The 26,124-nt window shown below is 37.1% G+C and overlaps 1 protein-coding gene across 1 annotated transcript in view; it reads right to left on the bottom strand.

Annotated features, from left to right (window-relative positions):
* ITGA1 (integrin subunit alpha 1) overlaps nucleotides 1-26,124 on the bottom strand; it is a 179,270-nt gene that overhangs the window by 6,082 nt on the left and 147,064 nt on the right. Inside the window, exons 15-25 of the mRNA XM_063454028.1 lie at nucleotides 25,827-25,957; nucleotides 23,171-23,337; nucleotides 21,707-21,837; nucleotides 19,517-19,627; nucleotides 16,725-16,810; nucleotides 14,230-14,365; nucleotides 13,137-13,229; nucleotides 10,488-10,564; nucleotides 6,950-7,039; nucleotides 4,990-5,092; nucleotides 3,792-3,905 (exon numbers count right to left, since the gene is read on the bottom strand). Of these exons, the coding sequence (XP_063310098.1) occupies nucleotides 3,792-3,905; nucleotides 4,990-5,092; nucleotides 6,950-7,039; nucleotides 10,488-10,564; nucleotides 13,137-13,229; nucleotides 14,230-14,365; nucleotides 16,725-16,810; nucleotides 19,517-19,627; nucleotides 21,707-21,837; nucleotides 23,171-23,337; nucleotides 25,827-25,957 (1,239 nt within the window). The remainder of the gene's footprint in view (nucleotides 1-3,791; nucleotides 3,906-4,989; nucleotides 5,093-6,949; nucleotides 7,040-10,487; nucleotides 10,565-13,136; nucleotides 13,230-14,229; nucleotides 14,366-16,724; nucleotides 16,811-19,516; nucleotides 19,628-21,706; nucleotides 21,838-23,170; nucleotides 23,338-25,826; nucleotides 25,958-26,124) is intronic.

Here is a 26,124-nt window from a genome sequence, read left to right as displayed (position 1 = left end):
ATGTGATTCACTAAAAGTCAAGTATGGAAAAAAATGAATGAGTCTGAAAACGTCAAAAACAGCCCACTTGGGGGCGGGGCCGGACCGCCGTGCTGATCGGTCGCATGGCGGAGGAGCTCCTGAGAAATCGGGCCTTTGGGCCATAACAAGCAGCCATCCACACCCGCAAACAGCGAGACACTACTCACTCAGATGTGGGAAGGGTAGCGGACCCCGAGATCGGGAGTTGCGGGCCCCCCACGGGAAGCCCGAGACTTCGGAGGCCGCGGCCTACACTAGGGGAGGCAGGGTGGACGGGCGCTGCCCTGTCTCCCCACTATTCTGCCTAACGCTGGACTGTTGTGTGCCAGCCGGCCCCTGCACACCCCCCCTCTGGGCCGGGGGGGTTATCCCGGTCCACACTGGGGCGCACTCAAACCGACCTACAAGCTGAATAAAGGGCGCTGAACACGCAAGGCCCACAGCCCAAGATGGCGGCGACCCAGAGCACCTGCCTAACCACTCCTGCGATATGCCACAACAGCTGTCTGAACAACGGTACAGTGACCTCAGCGGACCCAGACCAAAGGGAGAAGGACACCAAGAAATCCAGCGGGCCCTCTGCAACACGCACCTCCCTAGCCGAGATAATGGCTGGAGGGGACTCATGAATCATCGCCTGTCCAAGCGACACATGCACGGAGTTCCCCACAGCCTGATGCAGACCGGGTAACATGGGAGCTGACTACTCACCTCCTGGCATCTGGGAATAGACTCTCATGGATGAAGCATGCAGCCGCATCTGGCCCCCACCAACTCCTCCCCACCGGGGCCCCCATGGACACATAACAGCAAGACAGCTCTGCCCCAGTGGCCTCACTTAAGCCTGTTTCCCCTCACCCAAGACAACGAGTATACTCACCTTGCCTGTTTGGGACACTTAGCTCCATCACATAAGTAACACCCTAATACATGTTTTTTCCTGCTTACTGTAATATAAATGTTTACCATAGTTGGGAATGCAATGTCACATGCACATCAATTTGAGCATAACTAAACTTGTCTTACGTTACTTCTTTATACAAAAGATCAAACCTACAATACTTACTGTCTAAACCTGAACCTGTTAATGTTGTATGCTTATCTGCAAACTAGCCTGTAACTACAAACTAAAAATGCGCTACTCTCTATGCCACAGTTTAGCCTGTTTACAAAATCTACTTGTACGCTGTTGTGGCGTCTTTCAATGCCTATGTACCTTCATGCGCAACAAAAATAAAGATTAAAAAAAAAAACAAAAAAAAACAGCCCACTTGAGTAATATTGAATTGATCATCATGGCATTCTTGATGTAGTAATGCTGACACATTAAGAATGCCAGTTACTCACTACCAAGAACGTTTTGATCGAAAACTATTAGCATAACATCTATTTGACATAAGAGATGCATAGCTAGCATATAAATGTATCGTAACAAAACAATATTTTATATTTAAATAAACGCAATTTGTATTTTTCACTTATCTGTTTAGCGTTTATAAAAATTTGGGGAAATTAAAAGCTTGTTTATAAATGTAGGATGAAATGTTATCACTTTTCAGGATATGCAAAACAAATAAATACATATTTTATGCATAAAATGTATACAATTTACACATAAAAAAGTGTGTTTATTAATATATTTAATAATCCTTGAAAAAATGTTGAAATGTATCAGAACAAATTTAACAAATTCCAATAGGACACTGACAGCAGTCTGTTCTTTTAAATATCTTGTTATGTTGCTAGACCCCAATCTAAAACTTTGCCCTAAACTAGGTGCCCTGTATAGAAACAAATCCTGCCTAAGCCCTACAGTAAGGAAACAGATAGTGCAACAAATGCTAATGCCGGTCATTGATTATGGGGATGTAGTTTATGCACCTGCATCACAAACCCACCTTAATAAACTTAAAGGACCACTCTAGTGCCAGGAAAACATACTCGTTTTCCTGGCACTAGAGTACCCTGAGGGTGCCCCCACCCTCAGGGACCCCCTCCCGCCGGGCTCTGGAGAGAGGAAGGGGTTAAACTTACCTCTTTTTCCAGCGCCGGGCGGGGAGCTTTCCTCCTCCTCTCCATCTTGATCGCGACGTCATCGGCTGAATGCGCATGCGCGGCAGGAGCCGCGCTCGCATTCAGCCGGTCGCATAGGAAAGCATTTACAATGCTTTCCTATGGACGCTTGCGTGCTCTCACTGTGATTTTCACAGTGAGAATCACGCAAGCACCTCTAGCGGCTGTCAGTGAGACAGCCACTAGAGGATTTGGAGGCTGGATTAACCCTCATTATAAACATAGCAGTTTCTCTGAAACTGCTATGTTTATTAAAAAAAGGGTTAATCCTAGAGGTACCTGGCACCCAGACCACTTCATTAAGCTGAAGTCGTCTGGGTGCCTAGAGTGGTCCTTTAATATGTTATATAATTCATTCTGCCACTTTCTACTAGAATGTCATTACTTTACCCACCACTGAGACATGTTAAAAGAGCTAAATTAGCTGTTGCTGGAATCCTTATGCACTCTTCATCTTTCCAGCCTTGTGCATAAGAGCTTTTCTGGGAAGCTCCCACCCTACCTGAGTAGAATGCTCTCCCCAGCTGTTCCCACCTCCTATAACCTCTGATCCAGTACTGGCACGATATTTAGCATACCACAATACAAAAATAAAGTGGCTCGATCCTCATTTTCCTACAGAGCATCGCAATCATGGAATAACCTCAGGGACACAGTCAAATCTTCATTCAATCTAAAATCTTTTAAGAGATCTATGGCAATATACATCAGCACAGAATGCACCTGTCATGGTGGTATATATTTATATATTGTATCCTATTGTAACAATGTAATGTTTTGTGGACGCAGGACATACTTGATAACGAGAGAAATATCAATGTATCGATCCAAGTAAAATATTTTATAAATAAATAAATGTGTAATTATATGATACCCAATGTCTTGAACTATTTTAAACAAGGTCTAAAGTAGAAATACTACTAAAATATTTTTTCTCATGTATAGTAGGCATGAACAATATAAATAAAAATAATGAAATCCTTTGCTTAAGTATATATATAAAGACATGTTTGGAATGCATGGGTATGTAAATACCTGCAAATTACACCAAAATATAAAAATAAAGTCTGCAGGTGGTCATAAAGCCAACATATATATAAGTTAAGTTACATGCATCTGTTCAAAAAAATAAGTAAATACAAATATGTAGGTTTCTATTAATGTCTGCATGGAATTCCTGTTTCGAACTCACTATGCTAAGAGTATTCTCTTCTTCCTAAAATACGTTCATGACTTACAATGGCTGACACTGAGTGTGGAAGAAGTGAAGAGTCTGCTATTTGCAGTTCTTCAGTCCATATCCAGATAGTTTTACTTTTTGTGTAATTTGTCAGAAGCTACAATCACAATCAAGTAATCAATTCCCTTAACAATACTAATCAGTTGGGTTTTCCAGTACTTCGCCATTATCAATCTATTTCTTTGAAAAATGAAAATCATCATTTTAGTGTGATAGTAAACTGGATACTGTTTGTCATTTTAACTTTGGGTCATCCCATCCTGATATCTGGGATTTAAAAAAAAGCTTGTAGAAAGAATGCAATGTAAAAAAGCGATGTTTCACTGTGTCCTTTGCACCTGCCATTGGAGAATATATGTCAATATATTTATTCGAATGAATGAACTGATCTACACTATGTCTTGTTAAAACATGATATAATTCCATTTAATGACAGACATTAGTACACTAAACTTACAGAGGTTGATGACACATCAGTGAGATAAAGGAGTATGTTAGTATCTGGAGTTTTGTAAGGAAATGAAAGCTGGAATCTTATAGTTGGTTTCAACAAATCGATATGTCTATTAATCTGCAAAAGAAAAAAGAATGATAAATAAACAAAGCCAGCAATGTTGAAGAAATGCATGTTGCAGTCTTTTTATTTATACTGAAGGCCGGTGGAGGCTGAACAATAGGCAGGTGGGACAATGCCTCCATAGTCTTCTTTAAAACTATTATCATGGTAAGAACTGATGATGACTATGTGTTAAAACCCCCAAATATAAAACAAAAGACTGTCATTGATTTAATAGCATTAGGGCATGCAGTCAAATCTCTTCATGGGAGGTGCTGTTACCCAAATACAACACGTACTCAACACCTCTCAGGGGTTGAGTTTATGGGGTTAAATGGACAGAGTGCAACAATCCATCTAGCACCTGTCTAGCACCCCGCCATCTATAAACTTTCCCAGACACCATTTCTGAAGATAGATAACATGGTTTTAGTTGTTTAGTTTATTTTGGTAACAAAAAAGTTGAACATACTTAGTAACAGTCAGCCCTGGCATTGCTGCATAATATGAATGTATTAACTTTAAATAATCCATGGAATAGCAAAATACTGAGAAGTGAAGTCCAACAACTATAAAAAAGGTATAATTGTAGTTAGATTGTTCTGCATGAGGACACTGACCATTAAAGGTAGCTTCAGTAGTGAAACTAATGCAGAGAGGGTCCTATTACAAGGAATCTTTAGAGCCTCCTTGTAGTGTAAGCATGGCCAAAGTGTAGTTTCTTAACTTTGTATTGTATTTTTTAATCATTATGACCATGAAGCTAACATAATAATAATAGTAATAATGACAATTCCTAATGGATCATTTATTTTGTACATTTTCTTAGTATATATCAATAGTATATATATATTAATATGTAAGAACAGATACATCTCCAAATATAGCCAAGTAAAATGTATTTTATTTATGTCATGATCATGTACTTTATTTTTTTTAGTATGTATATTTTCAGATACACAGATATGCTTATTGATGACCAATATTTTCTTCAAGGTGAAATATTCAAATTGAGACATTACTCTATTGGATAATGTTGACAGATTTTCCATCATGTATTTATTTGCAATTATATTGTTATAGAATATTTCTGTTTTACCATATAACTTATATTAACTTCAGGACCAATGACATCTGTGGAATTGATCACGTCTGATATGGATTCGTTTGCTGCAATTGTGACAAGGATCTCTTTTGTGGAGCTTAAAAGACATAAAACATGATGTTAGAATACACACTAGAAAGACACGTTAGCATGGGGCTCAACATTTTATACAATATGTTTTTACTAGGCCTAAAATGTACTCGCCAATAGAAGCCTGGATAATCCACGGCACACTCACCATGGGTTCATTTCCACTTACCTGGGCTGAATTTCCACTTGCCAATGGCAAGTTGGTGAGTGGAAATCTTGAAACTTTGGTTTATGTGAATACATTTCAAGATCACATGAAAAATCTTAACTGCTCTATTTGTAAAAGAAAATATATAGATATATATTTTACAATCTCCAAAACCCTTTTTGCATTGACCTACAATGTGTTATTAGGGCACAAAATCTCCAGTCACATACTCACAGTTTGTGAATGGAATTTCAGTTTCTGCGAGTATGCCGTAGGCCCTGAAGTTTGGCAGGTTATGGCTACATACCTTTACTTTTGGCATGTAGCTCAACTCCTTTTGCTTGCTTTCTCCTCTTGGGCTGTCACATGAGCTTTAGAACCTCACCTTTAGTAACCGGAGTGTACTAAGGCTGCCTGTTCCCTCAGCAATTCAAGGATGCAAGGATGCAAGGATGCAAGTTATCAGCACTGCTCCTTCCCCCCACTCAAAGGTAATGACTGTCATACAAATGCATTTTAAAGGCTGCAAAGTAAGCAGCCAGCACAGGTATTGGTGTCAAGGTTAGGAGATTTTGAGAGAGACAGAGTTTTATGTTGGTCTCCTCCTTGAGGTAGCTGTGCAGTAGACTTGGGCATTCGTTTTCATAAAACTTGCCATTTGGATGAAAATTGGCTACCAAAGTAGGGAACTGTTGATAGCTAACTAGTTGATAGCTTTCTAATTTGGTGTCCTTGAATATTGTTATTCCACATTAGGGTGTCAAATTAGGGAACACTCTTCTAAACAGCTAAAACCAAAAATTAAGAAAATGACTTTTCTAGGTACTGCCAGTCCTGCAAAATGCTTGATCCAGATGTGCCCCTAATTCCCTTTTGTTTTTACTATGTAAGTTTGGAATCCAGATCCGATTCCTTTTGGGTTGAGCACCCTGAAGAGCCCCCCAGCTTCAGAGGCCCCTTTGGAGGTGATCACAGGTACATATTTGAGGAGGTTTTGAATAGTAATGTATCTTTAATAATAATTTTCATTGAAAATATATATAATTTGCATTGTGAGTATATACATAAAAGTACTATCACTTTAATTGTTTAGTTTTGACACTGGATTTTTAAAATTGCATTTATCACATTCCATTATATATATTTATATTCACAATGCTATTACAACTGATTATTTAATACCCTTCAGCTTATTTAACACTAGCACTATTTCATTTGTCGCCCACGTTGGAATTAGTGTAAGACCAACTGACATTGGGGCACTGCGAAGTAGTGGTGGGTTTAACACAATATGGAGATAGGGTGGAACTGAATCCACATATTTGTTTGCTGAGATAGGTGATTGTAAGCAGCCTTATAGAATTTAGAAATGTGTTTTATGAGGGTGATATTACTTAATCTGTACCATGTAAACAATGTCAACCATCTTTACCTCTCTCTGCGCCTTTGCATCAAATTAAACCTTCCTCTGCTTTTTGATCTTATTAGCACATTTTTCACAAGGTTTATAGATTGTACGTGCCTTCTTCACCTCTTGTCTCTTATATCCTGTATGTCAATACTTGTCAATTACTCTAAAACTGTAATTCACTGCAGTGTGTGTTTGCAATATATAAAAATCAAATTAGGTTTTAGGTGATCAATAGCTAAGTTTCACTTTCAAGATTAATTAAATATAGCATGTCTTCCATTGTGCATGAAAATGTATATAAATACCTTGTAAATATTAGCCCGGTTTCATATCTTACTGGAAATGTGATATTTTTTCTGTTATCTGCTAGAGTTGCAGGATGTTCTTCACTGTCACTAGAATTCAAATAAAACATAAATCAGTTTTGATATAAAAAATACAGATGATGTGTTACATTTTATTCTTAAAATATAAAAGATACAACACATAATGCACTCAAAGTGGGAGAAAAAAATGTCTATGGCATTGCAATGGTTCCTAAAGGAACAGTCCAAGCACCATAACCACTACAACTCACTGTAGTGTTTATAGTGGCAGGTATGCCCTTCCTTGTGTTATTTTTCTAACTGTTTCAGAATGCTTTCACAACTTACCTGGGTCCCACTCCCAACGGGCACCTGCAGCTGCATTCCCTGATTATGGAGAATCCGGTTAGCTCCACTAAACTAGGCAGGATCATGCAAAGCCATACTCATTGCCAGGTTAGAGGGTCAGCTAAATGCTCTCAGTCAATGAGTGTGGTTCTCTATTGGCCATTTTTAAGCTCTTTGAAGATATATAAATATGACCCAGGTACCAGGTAAGCTGTCCTGTTTCAGAACAGATTACACTGAGATGTTGCCAGGGAACTCTTGGCACCATTATCCTTACAGCAGACACCTGGAGAGTACCTTTAAAGGGACACTATAGTCACCAGAACAACTATAGCTTAATGTATTTGTTCTGGCGAGTATAATCATTACATGCAGGCATTTTAATGCAAATACTCTCTTTTCAGAGAAAAGGCAGTGCTTACATTGTCCCCAGGTACACCTTCAAGTGGCCACTCCTCAGATGTTCAAAGATAAGATTATATTGTAATGGAACAGGTTTAATTCGATCAACACTCCTTTGGTGTGGCAGGATTTTATCAAAATGTTTCTGCACTGCTCACAATTAAGTTTAAAAAAAATGAAAGGGAGAAATTACCCAACCTGGGTGTCTTACAATAAGGCAACCAGATGGGTAGAAGCCCAGTCCAATCTTAAGCTAAACGTAGCAAAAAAACAAAAAACTTTATTAAAGTCTATTAAAAGACTGGGTCAGGATAGTAATAGACAGAGTCCTATAAGGAGAACGATAGCTGCATAGGTAATCAGCTTTCAATAGGCTGATACAATTAGACAGGCCCCTTGCTTATAGGTCGAGGCAGTATGCTAAGCCATGCAGCAATCCGGGAAACAAAACAGCAGTAGGGACAGGAGGGGGGAGAGAAAAAATAAAGTAAATAATCTCACACACAAATCCCCTAAAGTCCTGTGCTAACCCTTATTCTCCTAAGTAACACCTTCGTGGGTGTTCTATTCTAAGACTAGACTAAGTCCATACAAATATAGCCCCAGTTAAATCACTAAACGAACATAAGTGCAAAAAGGTGCTGAAGTGCTCAAGTGAGTGAAGGCAGACTGAACCCGACGCGCGTTTCGGCGTAACCGAACGCCGTCATCAGGGGTATCTGAAGGGAGGCTGTCCCCGCGGTTTATTTAAACCGGTATCTCAATTAGGTCCACCTGGGTATCTACCAATCCCGTGTGCTCGGACCATTAGCCGGCTGACGAATGGAACAAAGAGGGGGCGTGGCATGAATATGCCGTTAGTCCAGCCCCTCACGTGTTCGCCTACCAAAAAACAGAGACCTTAGACCGGGAGGATTTAACCCTTAGAGTGCCCAGTTGTTTCCACTGAAAATGTAAACTAAGTATCTTATTAAATCACTTAGATATAAATGTGTATAAACAGGAGCCAAGAGCTAGTATGTAGTATAATTTACACGTATCCGTTATAGCCGGTTTTATAATAACCTGGCAACATAGAAACAGATACTGCATTATCACTAACAAATAACTATAGATTTCCTCCAAGTTTATATATTTAGTCTTAAATTGACAGGGGGTATAGTAGAGCACTCAGAAAAAGGGAGCAAGGTAACCCACAGGTATGCAGGGCATAGTGAGAGTATAATTTGGGGGTAGCCTGGAGGTGCCAAAAATAGAAATAATAAAGAAATATATACATATATACAAGCTTGTTATTAAGATAACATTGTTTATCAGAATACGGCAGTACTTTAAATGAATGGAGAGTAAGAGAAGCCCTCATTCAGCCCCATAGGTGAACGTGTTTTAAGATGATAGATCCAGAAAGCTTCTCTCTGTCTAAGTCTCAGATCCCAGTTCCCTTTCCTAGGGGGTTGTGGTATATGCTCAAGAACCATAAATCGAATACCCGCTGAGGAGTGGTTATGGTGTTGGTGTAGGTGTCTTGAGACAGGCGTCTCCAGATGTCGCCTAACTGAGTTGACGTGTTCGCGTATCCTAAGTCTGAAATGGCGAAAGGTCTTTCCCACATACTTAAGACCACAGGAGCAAATCAGCAAATCAGCAAGTAAATTACTCCTGTTGGGGCACGGAAGTTGGGTTCGGAATTTTCTTCCCAGTCTTCTGGCCCCTAGAGACTTTTCATTTTTTCTCAAGTTTAAAAAAAATCCTTAAAATCCTTATCTGCATATTACCGGTAGTACCAAGTAAATAGATCTACATGGGCTTTAATTTGATTTGACTTAAAGATTGGGTTTTATTTGACCAGAGTATTCTTTGTCAATGTGTCGATAATAAGTGATAATTGATACAAATTACTATTCTTTAGCTTTTTACCCTATTACTGCTATTTTAGCTACTTAAGGGTTAAGCCCTTCATTTCAACCCACACTTCTGAAAAGTATTTATAATTCCTGATAATTCTCACTTAGGAGAAAAAGTCTGTGTGTTTGGTCAGGGCAAGTATATCTAAAAGATACATTATTTGGCCCATTGTTTAATAGTGGTGTTGTGGGGTCATGAAATTACCAACCCTTATGAATAATACACAAGTTTTGCTCAGTGCACACACAGGTAATTCTACCATATCAAATTCGTATATACTATAAATAATCCCCCACTTGTACAATATCTGTTCTACGCCATTCTAATCATATTTCCCATTAGTCACCCCTAGTTCTTTCCCTGTTGACATAGTGACTTTTGGCTTGTGGGATCTTTACCTCCCTCTGATTTTTTAAAGATCCTCCACTTAGAAAGGTCTCTTGATATAGATGCTTTGAAATAAAATCATATTCCCTCCACTTCACGAAAAGTCAGTATTTAAAAGTGAAGCTTTGAAATGTTCAGATACAACATTATTTCTATACAAACACCAGGATACACCCAATGCCAAGAGTGGCAGTTAGAACATTTCTAATTGTATAGGTATTGGCTATCGGTTCTCTCTCTAATGGCACAAGTGAGCAAAAACATTTTTGAGACCTGAGTGGGGACTAACCACAGGTCAAAGTACTGAGATTTCTCAGAGCTTTTGCCAATTCTCATAGTTCTCATATTCTTAGTTTTTGTTGCAGAAAAAGCTTGAAAAATAGCTAATTTTAATAACTTTTGCAATTTTTTTTAACCTAAAATATGTAGTTAGCTTTTCATTTCACCATAGTGTGCTGTTTAGTATATATGTATTGCTCCATTTATTATTTCTTACCTTGTGGCACTGACAAATATGAAAGCACTGTCCAACAGGTGAGCAACATTGAATTCAAGTGTTATTTTGAATGAAATCTAGTTGGGAAATAGAATACAATGTGACAGTTCAAAAATATGGCAGGTAATGAAAAACACTGAAATGCTTATCAAATATTATTGTGATGCAGTTTAACTGAATATTCTAGTAATCATTCTAAATTAATAGTTAGATATACATTTTGTTTATTTACCATGTTAAAGGAACACTATAGTATTAATAGCACAAAACTTTATTCCTAAGGCTATAGTGTCCATTTGCCCCGCGGACCTCACAGTGTTGAATGTATTAAAATCCCTTTTAACGCTAAAATTGAATAGGCTATAGACTTTTGTCACTATCCTGTCCACATCTAAGATTGAAGTGGCTAGTCAGTATGGATAGTACAAGTGCCATTAACCCCTTAAGGACACATGACATATGTGACATGTCATGATTCCCTTTTATTGCAGAAGTTTGGTCCTTAATGGGTTAAACACAAAGGGTGAGAGATGTTCTTAGCAAGAAAACCAAACTCTCCTTTATAGTAATTGACAGAAACAACACAACTCTAAATGTAACAATAAAAACAATGTACCAGGAAAGAAACAGATTAACCCCTTAAGGAGGCAGTTGTACAAGTTGCGATAAAATCAAAACGTTAAAGGACCACTATAGGCACCCAGACCACTTCACCTTAATGAAGTGGTCTGGGTTCCAGGTCCATCTAGGATTAACCCTTTCTGCTGTAAACATAGCAGTTTCAGAGAAACTGCTATGTTTAACTATGGGTTAATCCAGCCTCTAGTGGCTGTCTCATTGACGGCTGCTAGAGGCACTTCCGCACTTTCCTATGGACTGGCTGAATGTGCACGCGTCTCATGCCGCACATGCGCATTCAGCCGATGACGGGGAAAAGGAGGCGGAGAGTCCCCACCGCCGAGGGAGCCCGGCGGTGGAGAAAAGGTATGTGTTTAACCCCTTCCCCACCCTAGAGCCTGGCGGGAGGGGGGCCCTAAGGGTGGGGGGGGGGGACCTACAGACCCTATAGTGCTAGGAAAACGAGTATGTTTTCCTGGCACTATAGTGGTCCTTTAACAAAACGTTGAATTTGCGCTATATGTATGTTTAACCAGACTTCACCTCTTTCATATTAAATGCACCCACAATTATTATATGTTGTTTTGTTCAGGAGAAACAGGGATTTCATTTCATATCAAATATCTATATGTGAAACATAATTCAATCTGAATAAAATATAAATAAATGTGAGAAATTAAGATATTTTGTTATTTTTTTGCATGGCATTTTAAATGATGCCCGCTGGTGTTTAGGACTGGGTCCTCAAGGACAGCATAGTACGCCCACCATCCTTAAGGGGTTAAAGGGACACTGTAGGCACCAAGACCACTTTAGCTAATCGAAGTAGTCTGGGTGCTGTGACCCTTTTGCACTTAGTGCTGCAATAAAAAACATTGCAGTTCCAGAAAACTGCAATGTTTACATTACAGTGCTATGGCTACCCTCAGTGGGTGTCTAGAGGGCTTCTGGAATCCAAACAGAATTTTGGTCTGTTATCCGATGCTGGACATCCTCACGGACCTCCAGCGTTAGATTTCCCCCATAGGAAAGCCTTGAATAAGGCTTTCCTATAGGGAGGTCTAATGCGCTCGGCCATTGCTGCACATGCGCATTAGGTCTCCACCGCTGGCTGATGTCAGCGGGGGAGGGGCGTGGGACATCTGCGCTGGATTCAGATAAGTGGCTGAAAGGGTTTTAACCCCTTCAACCCCATTGGGGGGGGGGGGGGGGGGGGTTGGGGGGAGACCTATTAAACCTATAGTGCCAGGAAAACAGCTTTGTTTTCCTGGCACTATAGGATCCATTTAACTAAAAGTTGATAGTGAATCAGTAGATGGCCTTTTCTGTAGCTACTGGATATGGTGTAGTCTCTAAGCTGCCTATAGTGATCTACTTTCAACCTTTAGTTATTCAGTTTCATTCCAGAAACATTGTTTATCTTGTTACACTCATAGTTGTGTAATTACTGTCAAGTACCAGACAGGAGAGGTTTTTTCTCTTGTTAGGAACATCTCTCATCCTTTGTGTCCCTTTTAACACTTCTCTTTGCTTGACATTCGCTTTGTCTCCTCTTTCAGTTACATCATGCTGATGGAGAAAATAACGTGCACCACACACACATTAGAACTTGAATCAATGCTTTCCTATGGAGATTTTGAAGACACTGGACATCCTCATGCAAAGCGTGAGAACATCTAACATCGTTTCACAGAGTTAAGCTCCATGAAAATGCAGGAAGCGCCTCTAGGACTCTGAAAGACACCCACTAGAGGCTGTCTTAAACCTGCACCCAGACCACTTCAATGAGATGAAGTTGTTTGGGACCCACAGTGTCTCTTTAACCCTTTAAGGACCAAACCTCTGGAATAAAAGGGAATCATGACATGTCACACATGTCATGTGTCCTTAAGGGGTTAAATAGAAATATCTAAAATTACCTTTTAAGCACTGTGTTTGTAATTGATTTCTAAAGAAATGCATTTTTTCAAATTATGTTCATCACTTTCAGACTGTTTATTGTACAGACAATTTATTTAATATTTTTCTTACCACTTCATTTCTTCTTAAAAATGGATATCCAACTTTGCATAGAAGATCAGTATTCACAGATGTGTTATAGTCACAATTTTCTTTTTGTTTATCCTGTGAAAGACATGGTCAAATTCAATTTGCAGCCGTGCAGCCCGTCTCCCACTATGTCATTATATTTAAAGTTAATCAACACTCTTTTGATTAAACAAACGATCAACATTTAAAGGGGAATGGTCACTTCTCTGGAATTTACACTTTTGGTTAAAACGCTGAAAATTTTGTATAACTTGTCTTAACCGTTTTTCATAAGAGAAGTTTTGTTTCATTTCATCTATGCTCTGTATCCTTTCCCTATGCTGATTGCAAGGTGCAAAGGACACTTTAAAGTTTATAATAGTGTTTAAGAGGGAGCAAAGATGGAGATACCCAGTTGCAGGATAACAGATTTGGATTTCTACATCTAATTTTTTCACACCTCATAAATATTTATTGCTTTCATATTTAACAAATATTAAGTATCCTGGGAAATGGCATCCCCCTTTTTTAATTCATTCAAAGAATAATCTTTACAGTAAGCATAAATATCTGCGTGCACGAACATAGTAACCTCAAGGCACAGATCATATATCATTCTTGTCTCCTAGAATCAGTGGTGGGATCTATAATACACAGGTTGGTCCTACAACAACATAGTCTAAGAAGCTTTTCACACATATAAACAAATATATACTTTTTTTTTTTTTTAATAAATCATTTTTTGCTTGAGAATAAAAATTCATTGAATGGGCCTTACTGAATTTGTAGCTTGCTCAGTAAAATGATTCTAACACATTGTGACAAAACGGAGACCTCACACCATCAACCACTTATCCATATTCTTCAATCTACCTCTGCTCTGGGAAAAAAACAAAAACCCTGATACTAGTGGCCCATTTCCAGCCCTCCCATGATGCCATGCATGTATGATTTATGTTATAAGGCACCCGTAAAAAGTTAATAAGGCATATTAATATATAAATCCTGTTTGAAACAATATTTTTAAATACATGATTCTACATTCCTAATATTTCCTGATTGTGCCTACTCTTAAATCAAAGATAATGTCACTTACCTCTATCCCTGCCAAATTAATGTTCTGGGAATATTTTACTGTGACTCTGGTATTATATGCACTGTCCTTTATGTTCTTCAGAGTCAAAGTCACATTAAACTTGTCTTTGTTGGATTTTATAATTGTTTGGTTTAAACTGCATGAATGCGTGGAAAAATAAAGAAAAAAATATCATATTAATATATTTTCTATGGTACTCAAATTATTGTCTATTCCTACTGATGAGTAACAGTCCTGCAAATACAAAACTCGAAAATAAGCAGTTCCAGATTTTGTATACAAATGTTTATTGGCTTATTGTGAAATTAATATACCTGATCTAGTCCTCGATTTAACATTGTTGGATAAGCTTTTCAAATGATTTAATATTTTTGGATAAACTTTTAAAACTATGTAATGTACACAACGTATAAAAAATACGTAAATAAACGTATAAAAATACGTAAATAAAAAACAACTTCCTGGACTACTACCTTCAAATTCTTGGTGGGGATTGTTCCACCCACACTGCAAGTACTGAGCAAATCCATTGCTCAAAAAATTGTGAGTATATTTTCAATTCTCTCCCTATATATTATTACGCAGAGAGCACTATATTCGGTCTCCTTTTTCTTATATGTGTGAACACCGCTGGAGGACACGTGTATCAACTATATCTCCGGGTGGGGATTATACTACCTTATACCAGAAAATGTGAGCTTTAATAAAAAACTCTAATCTTGTGAGTGAGTACATTTTATATTCTTTGACACTATACGTACCCTGTAGTTATAATATTGTATTTCATGTTCTACTGGGGCCTACAAGACTGACTCTGCCTACACCTATATCCAATAGTGGGGATAATACCTCTACATGCTGATATTACTAAAGCTAGTACGTAAGCTCCACAAAATGTGAGTGGGCATTTAAGCACTTTGTTGTTGTTCACTCACCAAGTATACTAAATACTAAACTATTAGTATTCCTCTTTCTCTCTCTCCTATCGACATATACACCCAATGAGGATAGAATAAACTGCAAAAAAACTCAGGCCATTAGAAGAATTTCTGAACTCTATTTTATAACTTATTTTTATTTTTATTGTATTTTATTTCATTTTATAGTTGCTATAGTATCTAATTTTTGTTCCAGTTTTTATTTTAGTTATTTGTTTTATTAGTCTTTTTAATATTGACAAAACCTGCTTTTTTGTAATATTAAATTGAAGCCTTAGCTCTTATCGCACAATGGCTGTTGCTAATGTTAAAGGACCACTCTAGGCACCCAGACCACTTCAGCTTAATAAAGTGGTCTGGGTGCCAGGTCCCTCTAGGATTAACCCTTTTTATTATAAACATAGCAGTTTCAGAGAAACTGCTATGTTTATACTGAGGGTTAATCCAGCCTCCAAAATCTCTAGTGGCTGTCTCATTGACAGCCACTAGAGGCGCTTGCGTGCTTCTCACTGTGAAAATCACAGTGAGAGCATGCAAGCGTCCATAGGAAAGCATTGTGAATGCTTTCCTATGCGACCGGCTGAATGCGAGCGCGGCTCCTGCCGCGCATGCACATTCAGCCGATGACGTCGCGAGGAAGAAGGAGAGGAGGAGGAAAGCTCCCCGCCCGGCGCTGGAGAAAGAGGTAAGTTTAACCCCTTCCTCCCCCCAGAGCCCGGCGGGAGTGGGTCCCTGAGGGTGGGGGCACCCTCAGGGCACTCTAGTGCCAGGAAAACGAGTATGTTTTCCTGGCACTAGAGTGGTCCTTTAACGTTCGACACACATAGCACTTCCTAACTAATGTTTGACATTGGTGTCAGTCTAGAAAAAAAAACGTCAGGGTCTATTTTTTTAAATCTAAATATGGGAAAAAATACAAAATGTTACAGAAAATAATATAGTACAAGCAGAATAAATGAGCCTGGCACTTAACAGTACTTAACAGTAGAACAATGAATATATCATGTAGAAAATGATGAGCCTACTTTACTTAGAATTATCAAAAAAATCATATCAGTGTATTGTATGTTTATGTAAGGTTTGTGTGATTATTGTTTCCTACAGAGTAAATTTCATGCTGAGAACTATAACCAAACCCTTGTGTAAGCCGATATAACTCACAATACAAATTATGATTGTGACAACCCATACAGGCTGCTAATGAGACAGAGCTTATATAAATGAATAGTTTACAAACTAATTGGATGGTAGAGGCTGAGATGCTACTGAGTAACTTTATGGACCTTCCACAAATATACTATTTATATTTCTGAAAATTGAGTTAATCTTAATTTTAACTTTGTACCTGTTATATAGGTCCACACTGTTTATTCTCCATTATTTCATTTTAATACATGTTTTAATTCAAGAAAACTGTGGGCAACTGCAACTGGCAACCTGACATTCTCAGTCCAGTTACATGCTTTTATTTTATTTTAGAAGTATTTGTAATTGTATAGCTGCCTCATGTACTGCATATAAAATCTGTAAAATATTAATTACCCAAAACCGTATTACCTGACACTATCCTCGTGTATTTTGACATCCAGGACAAGGTCTGCAATACATTTCTTCTTTTCTCCACAGTCCATTGTGAAAGGAATCTGTGTAATCAAAATGACAAAGTATTAAAGAGTATAATTTTAAGTAGTGATGAAATACAATATTAATTTTAACAGCCCCCACGCCATCCATCTCATCCTGGTATAGGTTGTGGATCCTCAAGCATAGGTGTGTAATATTAACATTATAGCCATACACATATAGTGCTTTAATTGTTATGTATGGTTGCTGAAAAAAACAAAACATTAGCAATACTCAGATGAATGCAAATTTACAGGTAAAACGATGGACAATCATATACAGGAAAAATTGTGACTCAGTTAATTGAACAGTCCAGTTTGCTAACTACACTAATTTAAAACGACACTGTTACCATTACATAAGGCTCACCATCTTCTATAGATGTCAGTTATATTTAACTTTGAAAGTATATTTGCTTTAAATAAGTTTGCATCCAGGTGGCAGCTTTTCAAGGTATCTAAGGCTTATTTTGAGGATTAATTTAAATGCTTCTGCTGATGCTTTACATTTGCCAGCTTCTCCTGTAGGTCCCAGGATGAAGGTACAGTTATTCCACATGGTTGGCAGTATTTGTCAATTTTATCTGCCTGATCCATTTTTATTTTTTTTTATCTTTGTTGATGCTCATTCTGTCAAATCTTCAGTGGGCTTACTGTATTAATTTAAGTAAATGAATTTACCTTAAATGCTGGCTCTTGTTTTGACTCAATTTCAGATTTACTTTGGTCATGGTCCTCTACAGCTCAACATGGAGATTTTCTTATGGGTTGTAATTGCCAGCTGGCTTCTGTCAGTGTGCTGTATTCAATCACCCTTACAGTGTTTAGATGGTCACTATACCAGCCATTGTTCAATGTCTTTTTTATTTTAAATCAACTAAGTGATTGACCAACCTAATCAATAAAGTGACACTAAAGGTACCAAGACCACTTCATCTAATGCCCCAACTTTTTAACACTGCAGCTGAAAACATTATCATTCTGTAGAGTAAAACTGCTATTTCAGTCAGATAGACTCAGAGAGAACAAGTATTGGATTGGCTGAGATCATCAATTTAGATAATCTCAACCAAGCAGGCGGAACAGCAGCACAAACACCTTTTATTCCTCTCTACAGGTGGGAGTCGGTCACCTAAACAGTCACCAGGATACTATAGTGTTACGAATACACATTTGTGTTCCTAATGCTATAGGTTTCCTTTAACACATTATGGGTCTTCATTAAAATGTCACAATAGATGTTTAGTGTGAGAGACACTGATAGCAATGCTAAGAATATTATGTGGTGCTCTGATTTTAGTTTTTACCATTTCCCTTCTGTCGTTGTACCTGCACAATAGTCTACCCATCCAAATTACAAGACTGTCATCTAATTCTAGCACTGTTTCTAAGTGAATCAGATATAGCTTAATAATGCTAAGTGTATATATATATTATAGCCACCAAATCAATCCTTACCTTTTACCCATCAATAATAAAAATACTTTTGAATACTCAATTGTTTTTATTATTATTACTATTTTGGGCTCTGTTTCTTTTGACACGCTCTTTGGCTGGTACTATTACATTTATTTGGGTATAAATGGTTAATTTGAGGTAAAATAATTATATTCGTTTATTCTAATTTTCGTTTCCATGCAAGATGAACACGTTCACATACTTGTTCTAATGATGTTTATAAATATTTGCAGTTAGTTTAGGGAATACAAGGTCAGTCAGCTCCGGGAATCTTACCTAGGTGTCTGAGAATCAGAATTGACTTGTAAGAAAGCCAAAACATGTTCTTATCTGCTGAAGCATGTTTTTCTTTCTTATTAACTTAGGAATTTTAACTCATACTTTCAGATGCAGGTTTCAGTTAAATGTTACTTTAGTACAATGATTTGATCATTACGTGGTTATGTAGAATACCATATTTGATTTACCCAAAGTTAGCGCAAGTTGATTACACATTGTAATCTATTAGCATTCATGAATTACTAGTCTAAAAAAGGGATCTTATGTATAAACAATTTGGATCAGATCTTCTTCTTGATCTTTATTGATAGATACTGAATCTACAATTGGCATTGATATGTTATATTTTTATTTACTTTTCTGACAAACATTTATACTTTAATAATTGCTCTTCTTTTTGGGTTTGTAACTTTTGCTTATTTTTTTTTAGTAAACATATTAAAAGTTTTATGTGGGAATTTTCTGGCTGCCCTTCTTTGAAAATATTGTAATGTATTTCCTTATTCTTATTTTATAACAGAATAGGATAATTTACTACCATCAAAGCATTGGAGTTAAATGCACTAGCACACGTTTCTTAGTTATAATTTCTCTCCAAGACATTGTGTGGTGCAGGAAAGGTGAACCCATCACAGTATACTGTTTACTTTGCTCACAACTATTCTAATCTTTTTTTGAATAGTTTTAGAATTTTCCCTGCCAAAACCGAGAGTTACCTTGGCAGAATCTACTACAAAGTCCATACAGTCTCTATGGACAGTCTCTATGGACTTATACTATAGAGAATATAGAATATACTCCTTCCAGTTGATAACAAATCAAAGAACTTGTAGGAGATTGACTGTCCCTAATTCTATTATAAATACTTTTAAACACACTATTAGAATTTATTATATGTAAATAATTAATTAAACCCTAAGTTTCCAAAGCTATGTGAAATAAACTCAATAACAACTGGGATTTGAAAAATGGTGGACTTGATGTACTCACATATCCATTGATAATGTTCGGGAGTTCACTACTGAGAACTGGACCTTTTTCTGGATTTGGAAAATTAAATTCCACAGACACGTTTACAGAGTTAACAAAATCTGGCTTGTCCTATGTTGAAAACAAATATATAAAACATATTAATATGCACTGGAAACATATTGAAATACAAAGTACAACCTATAACTGTAAAACTATGTAATTGTGACTTTATGACATTGAAACTTTGACATTCTAATCATAAAGTATTCTTAAACAGATGAATAAATAAAATAAACTACATGGCTATTTAGTTTTTTTATCTTATTTTCTTTATTATTTATAGAGTACAGTGTTTTCAAACTGGATTTATTATATAATTTTCATATCATATACTCCAGTATAAGCTTGAAGAAGCTCAAAACCAGTCATTGGTCATATAAAGTATTCGTTACACCACAATGCAAATTTTTTTAATGGTATATAAAAAATATTATTTCATAAAATGACCTAGTACAAACCTACTGTGTCAGTTATTGAATAATAACCTCTTATGATATACCAAAGTATGTTTTTGTCTTTTTGGAAAAGTTCAATGGTAACACTACATTCAAATGATACTTGTTTATTAAAGATCATAAAGCCTTCCGTCAGGCATATTAATATAAATATTACAATTTTTAAAATACTTGACATCTATCTAATAGCATCAGAAACTCTTGTGTTAGAGGGCAATTTATGTTAATACTTTAAAAGTGTGTTTCCACTACTCTGGTACTAAAACAGATGAACACGTTACGCTTCCTATGATTTTAGCGTGTGCGAGTGGTGTTTCATTAATATATCTGACACTCTATTGCTCAACGATGGTGCACCGCTTTATGTACTGGTTCTGGTGTCTAAAGCATATCCCTGCAGACTGGACACTGTAAATTTGCAGCGAAAAGACAGTCTTTACATTGCTGCTTTGGAACACCTCTAGTGGCAGTCACTCCACTGGTCACTGGATGTTCTTCTTATCCCAGTGCTGAACAGTGTGCAGCACTAGAATTCAGTGTCTCCACAATCTGCTTGGAGGCACTGAATGTTCCTCATACAGATTCATTGATTCAATGTATCTCTATGAGGAGACGCTGATTGGTGCAGCGCAGCATGTTGCCGAACATGCACAATAGCCTCCCAATGTTTTCCTATTAGTATGCATAATATTAGCTGAGATCATCAAAATTGATTATCTCAGCCATTGAGATGGAGCCAGACTGGGCCAGCTGTGGTAAGAAGAGTGCGGAATTGGAGAAAAGGTTAGTAAAATCACATTTCCTGTGAGATCGGTCGTGGGCTGGTCACCTACGTAGTACACATTAGTTTTCCTGACACTGTAATGTTTCTTTAACCCCTTAAGGACCAAACTTCTGGAATAAAAGAGAATCATGACATGTCACATATGTCATGTGTCCTTAAGGGGTTAAACAGCAGATGAAAGCAGTACCAAATGACTGGGCTAATTTGTTCAAGTTTATAATGCATATAATGATAAAAAGACATTTTGCATATGGTGAGACCCTAAGACCTCATTTATGTATAGTGAAAAATATATAATAGACAATATATTTATTGTATTAAGTGGCTTTCCTACATGCATTGGATGGGATGACTTGGCAATGGGGTGTGTGTCAGAGGTGAGAAGAAAGAGACTCCGTGAATGAACATGGAAAGATGTTCCTCTTTAGCAATCTTGTAAATGGCACATGCCTATAAGGTGTACATGTGTTTACTTACACTATTGTTATTTTATTTATTTCTTTAGCAGTAATGTCTCCCTAGAGTTTTTCTTTCCCCCACTATATATCCATATAAAGGAAACTTAAATGGTCAAAGTCTGGGGAAGTGTCTACCCAACAATACATGTTTACTTCATTTTTTAAAATTTTTGTAATGAAGAAACATTAGTGTAGATATTACATATTGTCTTCTCCATTTACATTTTCAATTTTGAGCATTCACCTCAATGTTATACATTCTGTTTGCCACTACTACTTAAAATATAACTAAGTCAGTTTAAGAAATGTAATGATTTGTGAAGTTCTTTCTTAAACATACATCCCTTCTGTCTATATAATTCATGACTTACTGTCACCAAAATATCTAAACATGAACATTATTTGTTTACCTATCCTTAGATGTTCCATACATGAAATAGATAATACTTGCCACCACGTAGAAAGACTGATTCACACAATTATTTCCCAAAATTGTTCTTTGTATCTTCCGCTCATGGCTTTCACTGAAAAAGGTTCGTGATGAATGCCTGTGTGCATCAAGTATGATTTTATATTCAATTTCTGAAATAAAGGGACAAAACAAGACCACAAAGAAATATAAAGTCATTTTTCAAAATTACACTGAATGATACATGATGCTTATTATTTAATCTCTAAATGTAAACTTTTGGATGAATAATCTGAACTATTGGATATTTTGTTATTTTTTTTATTTTGCATAGTGTTTTAAAGACTTGTGCAGACTGAAAAAAATCCCTTTTCCTGAGCTAAATTTTCTAAAATAAAAATAGTATTCAGTACCTCCAGCATTAGTTGATGTGTAGGATTGTAGACTGCCTATTTTCTAGTTTTTTATTATAGTTAGCAGCCACTGGTTGCTTGCTGTTTAACATATCCCACTCACTTTGAGTGGTATAAAACCTCCTTTGTACTAATGTTGTGGTCGTAGAGACTTCCAAAGGCATCTAGTGTTGCAAGTGGACAAATAGTTAATGGCCCCAATGGGCAGTTGCTTCAGGATTAGTTGTGTGTTGGCTCGGGTTTTTTTTTTCTGCAGAATTGCCATTGGCCCAATTTAAGCCGAATAGAGATTCTTCCAATAACGATTCGCCAATCTTAGTATTTCATAATTTTTAATGACCAACATTTTAATGTATCCTTTATTAATGACTATACCCAATCGAAAGCATTGGATTGGACCATCAGATTCTGGATGTCATAAAAAAACAGAATTACATACTAACTTTTATGGTCGTAATTAGGTATAAGCATGAGGGAATGGAGTCAAGCATCTTTAAAAATGTTTGTTTTTACTGCTATCTAAAGGTTTATGGTGTTGGACAGGGTATGTATGGCCTCTTATAGGGATAGGGATTGAGTACATGGGGTTAAGTGAGCAGAGCCCAACAAGTTTGGGGGCAGAGTTTAGTAGTCCACTATATTTAAAGTTCAGCAGCAACCACTGCATGGATGTTATATGCAATTCTGAATTGGTTTTAATATCTTCAAGGTGTTAATAAGCAATGTATGGTTTATGTTCTCAAACAATGCTTTTTTCATGGTAAGTCTGTGACATGTCTGTACAGAATTCATGGTGGTGTTTGTACTTGACTTTTTGTGTAAAATTGCTAGAATTTTGCTCAGTATGGCAAAGTAGCTCTGATGTCATGCTTTATGAGATGTGGTTTCAAGTGTGCACTTGCTGTGTACAATGGTCTAATGTCACACTGGCTCGGTATAATGTGTTTGTTGGTAAATGAAGTAGTCAATAGCAAGGCTCTGTAGTCGAAGGCACTGATAATTAACATGTGGTAGTTCATTTTTTGACGTGGCACATTTTCTTTTTATCAAAATTACAAACTGAAGATGTACTTGAGAATTATTTTCAACTTACCTAAGTTCTCATCTTTGTCCTCAGCAGACTTTAAGCTTATATTAAAACAAAAACGGGCAAATATGCAAACTGTGTTTTTATTTTTAACCTCACAGTTCTTCTTCTCAATGTTTATTGTTTCAGGGTTAAATTGCATTGAAACACGTACTTCGGCTACATCACGAGACCTGACAACAGGAACATAAAACAATAAAAAAGCAATTTACACCTTTAATATGGAACAGAACTTTTTAAATTAATGTTAAAAAAATTAACATCCTTTCTAGGCAGACAGAATAAATGTGAAATTGGAAAAGGAGAAATATATATATATATATATATATATATATATATATATATATATATATATATATATGGGGGCAAAAAGAAAAGAGTTGCATTTATATTTTGTTCAGTGTAGATCTTCTATAGACCCCTACTTTTGGAATTAAATAAAGACTTTAACTGACTAAAATTTGAGATTGAAATGTTACCAGAAATGAATATAATGTCAGCACTAAACCATATAACATTGAGCTTGTGTCTATTCTAAGGATATCAGCCAATATTAACATAGACACTCCATTATTCAAATACAAAAAAATAGAATAAAAATTGGCTATTTAAAAGATATACCCCAATAAAAACACGAATGCATTTCATAATGCATTTTTTCATTGGGGTACATCTGAAAGAGTAGCAAATGCTGTAGATCGGGGTGTCCAACCCGTGGTCCATGGGCCGCATGCGGCCTGGGACTGCTAGCAGTGCGCCCGGTTGCTACCTGCGCTGGCGGGCAGGGAGGGAGGCAGGAAACCCTTTACATTATGTGCTCCTCCTGCACAGCTGCCTCGCTGCCAAGTGGTGAGCTGGCCACCAGAATATGACATCATCCCAGCATTATCACTACTGTATCACTACTGGGCACGCGAGGGACCTGTGCAGGAAGAGCACAGAGATCCCAACCCAGCAGCAACCGCTATCACCAGGGACAGAGGATCAATTCCAACCCTCCTAGAGCAAGGTAGGGAGGCTAAGTTACAAAATGTCGGTGTATGTGATTTTTGTGTATGTTTTGTCAGTGATTGTGTATGGGGGGGTATGGAGGGGTCTGTGGATATGTCTGTGATTGTGGGTGTAAGTTTGTGATTATGCGTTTGGGTCTGTGATTATGTGTGTGGGTATCTGTAATTATGTGATTGTATGCATGTGATTGTGCATATAGGTTTGTGGTTTTATGTGTGTGTGGGTCTGTTATTATGTGTATGTTTGTGATTGTGTGTATAGGTGTGTGATTTTGTGTGTGTGTGTGGGTCTGATTGTATGTGTGTATGTATGTCATTGTGTATGTATAGATCTGTGATTGTGTGTGTGTATGTTTGTGATTGTATGTGTATAAGTGTGTTATTTTGTGTGTGTATAGGTGTGTGATTTGTGTGTCTGTGATTCTATGTATAGGTATCTGTGTGTGTGTGTGGGGGGGGGGAGGGGTCTGATTTTGTGTGTGTGTATTTACATATGTATGTATGTGATTGTGTGTGTATGTATGTGATTGTGTGTATAGGTATGTGATTGTGTGTGAGTATATCTGTGATTGTGTGTATAGGTTTGTAAATGTATGTGTGTGTGTGTGGGTCAGTGATTGAATGTTTGTGTATGTATGTGATTGTATGTGTGTGGGGATCTGTGATTGTGTGAGTCTGTGTGCGTGTGTGTAAATATGTGATTGTGTGTGTGTGTGTATGTATGTGACTGTGTGTGACTGTGTGTATAGGTCTGTGATTGTATGTGATTATGCGTGTGTCTGTGCATATTTGTGATCATAAAGTTATGTGATTGTAAGTGTGTGTGCCTGTAATTATGTTTGTGTAGGTCTGTAATTGTGTGTGTGTGTGTTTCTGGTTAAGTGTGCATGTGTATGTCTTTAGTAGATAGATCCCTAATTTGGTATCATTAAATATGCCAATCCCACATAAGGATAACAACAAAGGGAGTTATTTACAAAACAACTGAAATATCAAAATTAAGAAAGGGGCTTTTAAAGTTGTATTACTTATATACATTATCTATATATATTCGATGTGTGGCTCAAGACAATTCCTCTGTGCTCCATGCGGCCCAGGGAAGCCAAAGGGTTGGACACTCACTTGTTTGCAGCCTGTGCAAGCTCTCCCCTTTTAATCCAGCCCAGACCTTCTGTGGCTATCAAATCACAGACTTTGCAATGCAGCTCAATGAGAGGTCTATGAAAGGCAGATGCTCTGGGCAATAGCCTGCCTCTAGAGTTTAGGAAATAAAATAATTGGCTGTCTGACATCCATTTCTATTGAAATCTGCACTTTTCATAAAATGAAAAAAGAGGACACTCTCTGCACGCATAAAGCACTTTAGCAAGCTAAAATGTTTTAGGTGTTTAGAGTATTTCTTTAATTTAGACTATTCTCTTCAGAAACCAATCTGCTTACACTAATAATCTGCCTTGTTATGAAAATGGAAGGTTTCCATTGATGAAATGGAATGATTGAAGGCCAATCATTTGCTAATCTTTTCAGGTATGCCTGTATAATTCCTTCTGCCAGCCATCTCCCACTATGCTATTTTATTCGAATGTATCTTAATGACGTGAACCTAAACTGACATAATAAAATAGAGCATTAAGCAGCATATTCATACCTACCAAAAAAGGGATGCACCTCCAATCCCTCCAATAGTAACATCAGTAAGTCCATCTCCATTTAGATCCAGTTCGCCATCAATGGATTGTCCAAAAAACTTAATCTTTTTTCCATCACCCCCAGAACTTATACGCTAATCATGGAAAATAAAAAAAGAATGTTGATTTGTCTTTGAAATATCACTCATTATCAAAAGCATGGTTTACTGAGAGGTTAAAAAAAAAATGCAATGTAAGGCTTTATTTTACCCACTGTATAATAAAAAATTGACAGGGCTCCACGTAAAACTCAATGAATAAA

The sequence above is a fragment of the Pelobates fuscus genome, chromosome 5 (assembly GCF_036172605.1).
Source record: "Pelobates fuscus isolate aPelFus1 chromosome 5, aPelFus1.pri, whole genome shotgun sequence".
Lineage (NCBI taxonomy): Eukaryota > Metazoa > Chordata > Amphibia > Anura > Pelobatidae > Pelobates > Pelobates fuscus.
This window is presented reverse-complemented; position numbering and strand designations above follow the sequence as displayed.